A 12,198-nucleotide genomic window follows, 5' to 3' on the forward strand; every position below is an offset into this window, starting at 1 on the left:
GTTAGAATATAGATATTCAAGTTCAACATCGAAGGTGGTTTCTGGTAGCAATAATTTAATTAGTACTTTTGGTTAGGTTAGATTTTAAAGGATCCAAAGGATATGTTAATTTCGATAATATCGCGGTAGTTCAGTAATAGGATGGGTTTTATTGTTAGATAAATAAGTGGAGTACTATATTATTATTCTAAGCTTGGTCACCTTTAATATTCGGGAAAACTGATTTACTTTCAATCATCAAGTTATGAACATTATTAGAATTCTGTCGTTTTTTACAATATTTGAAATTTTTTGCAATATACATATTAGGAGCATTTTTAAATTGTTAATTTGACATATAGGTAAGCGGAAATCTATTGAAATTTCTGGCAAGCTAAATTAACTAAAAAAAAAAAAAAACTATTCATTGATTAAATGAAATTCATAGATTATAGAAGACAATAAAGACAGATGAGAATCATGTCAAGCTCTCGTAGTAAAATTATTTTTCAAGCGCGAATGTAAGGAGGCATGCCCCCCATGTACACTCTAATTCTTTAAATTTAAAATGTTTTAATGATATGAATATGAAGTTAATTTAACCTAAGCATTATTTACCTTTTATTTTAATTTTTTAATCTAATGACCTTTTTTTTTTTTGATTTCTATGCGTCCTCTCCTTGGAAAATGTCTAAATCCGCCCCTGTGCTCTCTATCCCACATAAATATGTCCTGGATCCGCAATTGCTTAATAATATAATATACCTATACTATCATACAATTAGTGAATCTACAAAAAAATATTTTCACATGAAATACTATATAATTTTGGAGGGGAGGGGCTAAGTCCCTTATATAGTAAACCCGTGTATATTGCACATTATCAGTCATTTTTTATTACTTGTGTACCTTGCAAAATCAAAAAAAAAACAAATATTGGCATTAAATCTTTTTAAAAGTTACATGTATTTGATGAGATTTATTTAGATTAAGTTAAACTGAAAGATTAATAAACAAAAATTATTATGTTAAAAATATGAACGTATGATTTTCTGTATGTTTTCACTAAAGTAATAATATAATGACAATTGCCACAACATTCTTAATATTAATACAATCTAAATAAAAAGCTAGTTATTTTCAGATAATTCTATGAGTATTCCTTAAACTACCTATATTTCTCTAAAGTTATAAAAATAAAAAATTTGTCACAGAAATTAGATAAGAACCAATAGTTATTCGTGTATAATACTACGGGGACAACTATTTGCAAACAGTGTTTTTTTCATGGGACCAATTTTCCTAAATCCTAATTTATCATAGTATCAAAAAGTATATGTTATATTACATAAGTGAATTTAATTGTATTTTTTCAACTACCTTGGATTTCACAATTTTCTGTACACAGTTTTTTTCAGTAACATTTAAATAAATTACAGTATACTCATATACAAATATAATATCAAAATAAAATAAATAATAAATAAGTAATTTTAAGATAACTTTATTGGATATTAAATTTAAAAAAATAATTTAAGTCTTAATGCATAACTTTTGTTTTTTATAAATAGTAGGTAGTTAATATTCTTTAAGTCATCACTATGACTTTATAACTAATTCTATATTGGACATAATTTAATTTATACAGCCCAATAGATAACATACACAATTGCACCCAACCCATTTACAATAAAAATATTTTTTTACAACTAGATGAAAAAATTAACAAACACTTTTATGATGGTCTTTAATTTGATATTTTAACATTAAAAATGTGTAAAAAAAAATTAATGGAAGTCCAACTAAAACACAACAAACACAAAATTAAAAAAAAAAATACGTTTATATTGATTATAAATTGAGTAGATAATCAAATAAATGATAATACTAATTATGACTAGTTTCATAAAAAAAAAATAAAAAAAAAAAAATACTTTTTTGGTATTTAGATTATGTAATGATTAATGACCATCACAGTTTTGAAAACAAAATAAATAATTATCTAACAAATTACATATTATAATATGCACAGCCAATAAGAACAAAATATGTCTATATTATGTATATAAACAAATAAAAATTGTTAAAAAAAAAAAACAATGAATTATAAATAAATAAACAATTAAGAATTATCAACATTTAAGTAGTGTAAATATACTTTTTAGCCATACCATAGTGAACAAAAATGTGTCTTTTTAAAATAAACAATAAATATAACTTGAAGTTTTGTTAATTAAAAATTGTGCATGGAAGAGTATTATTAATAATATGAACTCAAAGGCCTAAAAAGATGGTGTTTGATAGTCGCCCAGTTGAGTTATTTTACTTATACTGTCATATTCTGTACGTATTTTAGAACATACTTCATCACTGAAGTTAGATATATCATTTGCTGATAAACCATCAGTTTCTATGATTGGCATAACAGATATAATAACACGACCTGAAATAATTAAATATTACAAGGATATGATAAGACCATAAAATATTGTAACAATTTTAAAGCTATAATATAAACACCTGGCTCAAACATATGTTTTTCTTTGTTTATGAAATAGCAGTTGGAAAATACGATAGGCTGGACAGGTAATTTTTTTTTTAAAGCCATTTTAATAGTTTCTTCATTTGTCATTTTAGTTGATGATAAAATAATTGTAGGCTATAAACAGTAATAATAATAAAAAAATTTTAATATATAAATATGTATGTATGTATGTTGCATTATTTAATACAATTTAAACAATGCTTTATAATATTTACCTGTGAATCAATTGATGGACAACAATTCAACAACCTTAAATTGGTATAAAAAAATTGAAAAGGGGATAGTGCCAAGGAAAGCAGCCATGGAAAAAACGAAAATGGCCATAAGTTGACAAAATTTGTTTCTGAAATTATATTCAGTTCCATCTCTTGACTATATACCAAATGTAAAAGTCCTGTAAAAATATAAAAAAATGTTACTCTAAATATGGAAATATACAATACTATGTTAATTTTTTTTTTTATTTAAACATAAAAAATTGCTTTTGTTGCCCAGCACAAATTGTGTATCTTTTACTCAAATTAGTACTCATAGTCATTAGTCACATAAAAATTTTAAAATAATAATAATCACCTAATGTATCAATGTCAGTTTGATAATTTATAATAGCCACTCTTGCACGTGTTGATGACAGATTTTTTTTCCCATGTAGGCACCATTCAAGAGACAATAAATCTGAAATTTGTTGTCCAAAATATGCGATCAACCTGCAAAAATAAATTTTTATATTTTATAAAAAATTATCACAATAGAATAAAGGATGTCCTTGGATGTTTGTTATATGCGAGAAAGGTATATTCTAAGACTTCTATACATTAAGATTCAAATATATATTTTTTTCTGTACATTTTCTATTATTGTTGACATACTATAATGTGTATAAGTAAAATTAAAAAAAAATATATATTATTCACCATATTTTTTTCACCACCTGTGCAAATTGTTTTAAAAAAAAACCTTGTAAAAATTATTTTATTTTGGAAATTACACTACACTGTTTTATTGATGTAATGATATATTTATAATAGATAATATAATGATTACATTTACAGATTATCTATCTAAACTGTATATCAATGTTTAAATATTATACATTATTAAAATACACTTAAATAGTAATCATCAGGCTTGAGATTTATTATGCATTGGCATACTTCTACATTTTTGATTAGAAAGGTCAATGAGTGACTGTTGATAGAATATATTATTAAAGAATATTATTTATTTTGTTTACATAATTTAACTATCAGTGAGTTGCAACAAAACATTTTCTTTTCTTTTTTACAAATTTATACAGTTTTTTCAAAAAATATAAAATTTTATTTTATTGTTTTTAAAATTATCATATGATATCACAAATTACTTAATACATTTAAGTAGGATTTAATCATTATTTTTTAAAATCATTATTACTTTTCTTTAACAAAAATATGTAAATAAAAGGTAGCTTATCTGCTTATACTTTCAAAGCTTTTTAGTAAGTATTAAGATACAAATATATTATGTCGATAAAATATATCAATTAAGTAAAAACCCTATTAAGACCACTTAGGTCTTTAATAATTTTTAAACATAAAACTAATTTATGTAAATCTGCAATTTAAACTAAATAATAATTAATAAATATTTAAGTTAGTAAAAAACATTTTTTTTAGTAAAAAAACATTTCACAATACACAGTCAACATGTTATATCATTAGTATTCAATTCTAAGTTTCTATAGTGTTAATTGATAAATGTATTTACAATTACATTCTTAGATAACTGAACTTGGCATAAGCCACATACTTTTAGAATGAGATAAATATTGTGGAATTAATAAATATAGAATGTGCATATTAACATTAGGTATGTATGGTACACATATTTCATAACATAGTTGATAGTATAAAATATAATGTACAAAATAACACATAAGTAATAATAATGTACAACAGTTAGTCCAACTAAGGAAATGATTAATGTGTACATTCCATATGAACCATGACGAATGTAACTGATAATAGCTAGGCAGACGATGCAGTATTTAATGTTTCAATAATATGCTTTCTGAATTATTATATTGATGAGCACAATTAAAAAAAAAAAAAAAATAAATTCTCAAGGTCTTTGGATCAATTATATTCCAGTAAAGAAATCAACATTAAATAAAGTAATTTTAAACAATAAATAATATTATTATTGTTGTTGCGAGAACTTCTTTTAACTTTCAAAGAGCAATTTTTCAACACAAATTTCAAGTAACTACAGGCATGGTAGGTATACCCTAACCGATAAGTTGTTTTTATAGCCGAGTGACCTACGGGAAACCGTGTCATGGCATACAAGTCCAAGCCCACATTTCAACGGAACCCAATACCTGACAAGGTCGTGTCCGGTACCAGGCGGCGTGAAAACGGGTACTTATTCTGAAAAACGAATTGTCGGAACAGATAGTAGTCGGTTGAACGCTAATAATTTGTATACACGGGCGTGTACCTAACGGATAACAGCTTTGCTGCAGCGAGTTGGATTACCTGGACCGGTATTTGAACTGGAAGACGGCCAACAGGGACGTCAGGTAGGCCAGCGCGGAGAAGATGGCCAGACGGAAGTAGTAGCGGAACGTCCGGCGCGTGTCGTAGAGGAACGGCAGCGAGATGAAAAAAGCCACGAACAGCACTTCCAGCCACACGGCCATTGCGGGTCGTCGGGCGGTGCTTCTCCTTCGTTTTCCGAGACGGCGGGTCAATCCGGCGGCGAGCTCGACTACATCGCAAGACCGGAACGACCGTGGGAGACCGTAACCACCGGCCTCATGTCCGACAACAACATCGTTGATACAATTACAGTACGGTAGGTAGGTACGTACCTATTTGGCGGTGGTCGCGATGACTTGGGAGTTTGGAACGCAGCACTCGGCGGCGGCGTCTACAGTGCACAGTGCGGAACGGAACGGCGGTGATAACGATTAGGTATGATAACGACAGTAATAACAATAAAAATAATAATATTATGATCGGCGTACACGTTGACGATGTGCCGAGCACGGACTGCGTATCAACGGCGATGGGTATCGATTGAGTAGTGAGTACGCCGCACCGGTAAGTCGACGAGTGCTTCACTTCGCCGTTCACGGTCCGCGGACGGCGATTGCGTCAGTATTTTTTCACGTGATAAAACCATATATTATTTTAAACGATAAAAAAACACCGCGGCCGCGTCGAGATAATAATAATATTACTATTATTATAGATTTTCGTTTGGTAAAAAAAAAAATAAAAAAAAATGTATTATTATTATTATTGTTGTTGTTGTTGCTATTATTACTATAGCGAACGGTGTTATCACCCCCGCTCGGAACTGTTATCCGTCAAATCAGCTGTTCTGCGAGAGATAAGGAACAGTCGTCGGGACGTGCGCACTCGCGATATTAATACATAATATAAGTATTAACTTTACGAGTAACAAATTAATAATCTGTTTAACCTTAACGGACGCGAGTCACGACGAAATTGTCACGTTTCACGATAACATCATTTTTGGTTTGATCAATTATTTCAAAATAAAATATTTATATTTTTATCCAGAGGACCTGTGGCCAATAATATCGCTATGGGACTTCCATGTGTTCGGCACGAATAGGTACAGTGTTATTATTAATTGTGCTTGTGCACAGGATCAGTCGTGAACGTTGTGATAATATTATATTATCGACGCGAGCGTTGTCCGAAGTCCGTACCACCCCATCGATTGTAATATTTATAAATAATATTAGCTTATTAATATATTTTTATAATCGACCATGATTTAATATTAGATACGTTTATTTATTTATTTATTGAAGTCGGGTCTATATTTTGGTCGTGCAATCGATGAGATCACGAACGGCTGTCGCGCACTGTCGAGCAGTCGCGGAACTCGGAAAGTCAAGACTTTTCCGCGTTGACACCCACAGATGGCGCCGTACCATTGGCCGCAAACCGTTTGCCACTGCCCTGGAACTGTTGGTACATAGTGCAATTACCATTTGGCATTTGGCATTTATCGTTTTTACAGCGATAATAACACTAACAACGTGTGAAGCGTGAATTTTATTTATTTTAAAACAACATTTTTTTGGATAGATACCGTCAAAAGGATAATCGATTTTTACATTACACCTACATATCGTTTTATGTTAAATTGTTAAAAATGTTAGTACACATCACAATAATATTTAATATCAATAGTCACACTTAAACAGTTAAATATTTTATTATCGTGCGTCGTACTGCAATCCATAACAATTAATTACTTATAATAACGTTATGTTGCTTTAAATTTTACAACGCACCGAGAAGATAACCAATCGACGTACACTTACGATAATAATAATATTTTTGATTATATTTCAGCCGTATAATATTATGATCACGCAGTCATAACTCGTAGCCCATAGGCCTTTATCACAACAGTAATATTCCATCGTCGGAATACATTGTTTCGGTGACTCGTAATCGATTATAATAGTTGTAAAGAATAAATTATAATAATATATACTATAAATGATGATGGCGAGATGACTGATAAGCTACCTGAATATTATTGGTGCCATGGACATTATGTAGGTACAAATCCGTCACAAAAAAACATCTTCTATTACATGATTTATGACTTGGAAAGACTTGAAACACGATAACTTGCAACGACGGTTACAGAGTAGGTAGGTAGTCCGAAAAGGAGAAAAAATAGATATTAATTTTATGTAGTTGCTATAAATATAGTTATTATTCATACACGCGTTTGAAATTTAATGATATTATATTGTTTTATATTTCAGATTACCTATTTAAAACATGTGGTAACAAGTTTAAAAGTTTATTTCTATTGTTTGGACATAATTAGTGTTTAGTACGTATTATAATTGTATAATTACCATTAGATATGACATTATTAAACCTCTTTGTAAACAAATGATAAATTTAAACAACTGATTATATTATATTTAATTTATATTCCTTGAAAGATTCGTGTTCAACCATTTGCTGTTGTAGTCGACGAGAGTAGAATTCAAATACATTTAATTAACTACAAAAAATGTGTTAAGAATAAACAATCGTATGCCTGTTAAAATGGTCACAAAAAATTGACTACCTACATAACGAAATATTAAAATATTTTCGCAATGTTTACGTATCAGAAAATCCGTAATATTATGATCATCAATAATACATTTTTAAGCAAAACAAAACAAAAAAAAAAAAAAATGTAAAAGTAAGAAATTTTTTTAGTATGGTGTAGACTCTATAGGTACCTACCTTTTCATTGAGTACTTAAATGAGTATCTATTGTACTTTATATAAATGAAAAAAAAAAGATATGTTTAAATTAAATTTAATAATGAATCATCTTATATTTGCATGCAAAATACAATTATGAGCGAAGATCATTTATTTTACTGTAAGTGATACCGTATATAGAATTAATTTTAATATAAATCGTATATGTTATTTGTTTTTAACTTCAATTAAATACAGACTTGCCGTAGAACGATGTAAATACGTTCGTGGTATAATCAGGCAATATCATGAAATTAGTTTTAATATTTTGAAAAGTTTTAATTGTAGGTATAAGATAGTAAAATATAATACATATGTTAAAGTTTCTATAGTACACACAAACAATATTTTTGAATTACAAACAGTTTAATTTGACTAAAATAATATTTTGAAAGCCTTGTCAATAATAAATATTAACATGAATATTTTATAAGCAATTTGAAGTCTGTACAATGATTTATTTTTGAATTCAAATAAAAAAAAAAAAAATTGATTTTGTTGACAACAGGGTTTGGGTAAAAATTTATGTTTTTCCGTAATTTTGTTTTTGATATTCCTCGTTTGGTCAGATTATTTTTTAAAGTACTAACGATTTTAATTTTTAATTTTCTAAAAATATAATTTATACGTACTCAATTAATAGAAAACAACTTTAAAGTTGAAAATCTAAACATTCGTTCAACTATAATTTGTGTACATATGGACAAAATAAAAAAAACATATATTGCTGTAAAATCAATACAGTCATCGCTCCGCTTAGAATTTAAAATATCTCATAATAATTAATATTTATTTTTCAGTAAAACTTAAATGACTTTCAGCTTAACTTCAGCGTCTAACAGTCATGAATTATTATGGAATTAATTGTTAATTTAAATTTGAATAAAAGTAATTAGGTAAAGCACACATATTTTTTTTTTATGTATATATATTCGATATATTGTGTACTCGTTTATTTTTTGTTGAGTATAATATATAATTATACCTAAATAATATATCCTCTACGTACATAAATATTTTGTAGATACATTTTTTACGTAGCATTACAGAAGCTTGACTAATTATTAATTTATTAGCGATACGTTTCTAGGTGATACATTTTAGATTCTGAGCGGAAAGATGACTGTATTGATTTTACAATGATCTATGTTTTTAATATTAATAAAAATTATGATTATGTTGCTCACATTGAAAAATTTTTTTTTATAGTTATTTAACCGCATACTATTATTTATAGTTAATTTATTAAGTCTATATCAACAACACAGGCATTTTAAAATTGTATTTCGGAATGTTGTGAATATTGAACTAATACTATATTATAATATATTAATTTTTTTTTTTTTTGATATAGTCTAAAGAAAATAATTTATTAGTCTATATAAAGTATATAGAAATAAAAATAAAAATATGATCAGTGACCTGTAAATTATTGATTTATCTAATAACCATAGATTGCTTAATCAAAAAAAAAAAAAAAAAATTCAATTTAAAAATAAATAACATCTCAGTACGTATTATTTTTAAGTAGGTAGGTACAAGAATTGTAAGCCTATAAAATATAGGTTAAAACAAATGATAAAATATTTATAACAAACTGACATTGCATTGTCATATTTTTGTTTAAAAATAAATTTAAGAAATTGAGTATAATGATAATAAATATATTATTTTTAAATAACAAATAAATAAAATAGGTATATGAACAGTAAAATATTAGATATTGTATAATAGATATAGTAATGGCTATTATGTTCATACATATTACAACTGAGCTATAATGAGACAAAATAAAATAAAACAAAAAAAATGTTTTTAAAAATAAAAACCTCCATCTCCTCTTAGTTTTTTAGTGTCAAAAGAAAATCAATAAAAAATAATAGTAATACATAATAAAAATGTATTATTTAGTACCGTTAACTATCTAAATAATTTTTGTGTATATAATTAGATGAGAATTTTATATATTTTCATATTTTTAACATTAAAATTTCAAATTAAAAAAAAAAAAAAAAAAACAAATAGAAAAGAACAATTATAATACGTTTTCTAAATTCTTCATGGAACTTTTAAGTGACCTAACTAATGTTAAAAATTAAATTGTGTTTTAGAAGTAATGAGTAATTATCTTAAAATCATATAAATATTATTATGGTTTTTAATTAAGTGCAACAATGTAAGGTGTATCCACTACATTGATTTTATAAAATAACTATTGTTTTACTCGAGTATATTGTAATTTATTATTGTATCGGTTTCTTTTAGTACAATTTACATCATTTTTATTTTTTTTTGAAAAAGAATCTCTCTAAAATTTCCTACCATCTGTGCTCAGTTTTCGATTGATTGATAGCTAGAGTTACATGCAACTTCGTGAGTGCTCTTCTACCAAAAAAAGTGGTCACATATAAGAAGTGAAACCATAAAAAAAAAAATACACATAAAATGTATATAAATAATATTCATTTCTCGTCATAACTTGATTCCTAAATTGTATTAATATGTAATATATTTTCATGTTCTCAAAGTTAAAAATTATTATATTTTAAAAGTTTTGAGTTGTTTGATTTTATAGAAACAATATTGTTTCAAATACTAAGCACAATTTTTTTTTCAATATGAGCAGCTGTGTGATAACTACCATCGTTGTGTGTGTTTATATATATATTAAATTATTCACCACGATGATTTTTAAGACAATTGGTTTTGTGCTTCAAAATAAAAAAAAAGCTTCAAAGAGATTATTTGCATTTAAATAATTCACACACTTTTATCGAATGTTTATCTGTATTTATTTTCTATAAAGTTCTTTGAAACAGTTCATTTAACGTGAGTCTTAAGCACCATCAAGTGAAAAAAATTTATTGCACTTTGTTTTATTGCTCAGTTTAGCATTTCAAAGAATCAAGGTATACTTTACAGTGGATAACTTTTATATTTTATAATTAAAAAGTATTATGCACATTTTTGTAAAACAAAAAAAGAGTCTTATTATTATTTCTTCAAATTCAAAGTCGACTTTGTCTTGAACTAATAATTACCACTGATCTTCTTTAAAAATGTATTATAAAATATAATATTATTATTATAGTTCTTTGGTTGAAATTAATTTCCAATTAGAAGGAACCTACCTACCTAATTTTTATTATTTTTATTAATTTTAGTTATTTTTTCACTTTGTTATAATTTTATTAATTTATGTTTCAGGTTTATTTATCTTTTGTATAATACAAACTTACGTACTAAATTACAAAATACTTTTAACTATATTTAATATTGTTATGTCATTTCTTATTAAAGGAAAACGAATATCCATCTTTTCAATCTATATTGACTATTATGTATCGGTTTAATTGTTTTGTTTTTTTTTTTTATTTACATTATGCTTATATTTTGTTTTATTATTAGCTTAATTAACATATTATTACTTTTATTTTAATTTGCATTATGAGTGATTAATTTTAATGATGCGAATGACGTTGGTTCACTGTACTTATCGTTATATACTGACGTTGCTCTTTAATCTTCGTTTTAGATTCTCCAAAATCGCTGGTTTAAACATAGATTAGGCGGCAAACTGCTATTGAAATAATATCCCTTAATGAGGTATAATAATATGGTAATGCGATTCAGCTACAATAAATTGAGTGGTCTAAAATGTATATTATAAGACCGAACACTATATATTGAATTAAATTATTATACTCTATATGAGATACTAAGTTTGTAAGCGTTTGTACATTCTACATTAAAACATAAGTATACGTATTAAAATCTGTCAAATGTATACTTATGTAAAATGGCCATATATTTTTTTCTGGTAATTTACAGTGAATAATACTCTTAAATTTGCCATAAATTTGGTAAATTTTGATACTTTTGGTATCGCAGCCACTAAATACAAACACTGGAATAATTTTCCTCGCTTCTTTCATAACTAGATATAGATGGATAAGGTAAAATTAAAATATAAGTAAGTGGTAATGGTCTGCTGTATAGTAGGTGTTAAGCAGATCACTGTAATAAGTGTAATAGATGTCTTAAATTCGAATTCAATGATATAATATCATTGTTTACGAAAAAGGATTCTAAGCGGAGACGGATTATTAGCATATAACTAGTATATTTGATGATATTTTTTGATAATATATTAAATTATTTTTGAAGGTAATTTATTTTACTATTATAGTGTCAAGGAAAATTGATCAATTTTTGTTTCATGTTGACATGTTATTGTTATTAATTTTTGAGTCAATAAGTACTACCTTATTGTAAAACCGCATGAATAGATTTATGGCATACATAGGTAATATTTTAAAATTAATTTACATAATATTTTGAAAATGTCATTGCGTAAAGTACATAATATATCTA

General features: G+C 26.5%; 1 protein-coding gene across 1 annotated transcript; it reads right to left on the minus strand.

The window, feature by feature from the left end:
* Positions 1–2,107: 2,107 nt before the first annotated feature.
* Positions 2,108–5,738, minus strand: LOC112601175. The gene is made up of 5 exons (XM_025348643.1): positions 5,041–5,738; positions 3,098–3,231; positions 2,740–2,918; positions 2,500–2,638; positions 2,108–2,422 (listed from the first exon to the last, which is right to left on the minus strand). Exons 1-5 carry the CDS (start codon positions 5,202–5,204, stop codon positions 2,262–2,264), a joined length of 777 nt encoding a protein of 258 aa, XP_025204428.1. The 5' UTR covers positions 5,205–5,738; the 3' UTR covers positions 2,108–2,261.
* Between the last annotated feature and the right edge of the window lie 6,460 nt (positions 5,739–12,198).

The sequence above is a fragment of the Melanaphis sacchari genome, unplaced genomic scaffold, assembly GCF_002803265.2.
Source record: "Melanaphis sacchari strain LSU unplaced genomic scaffold, SCAv2.0 Contig75_pilon_pilon, whole genome shotgun sequence".
Lineage (NCBI taxonomy): Eukaryota > Metazoa > Arthropoda > Insecta > Hemiptera > Aphididae > Melanaphis > Melanaphis sacchari.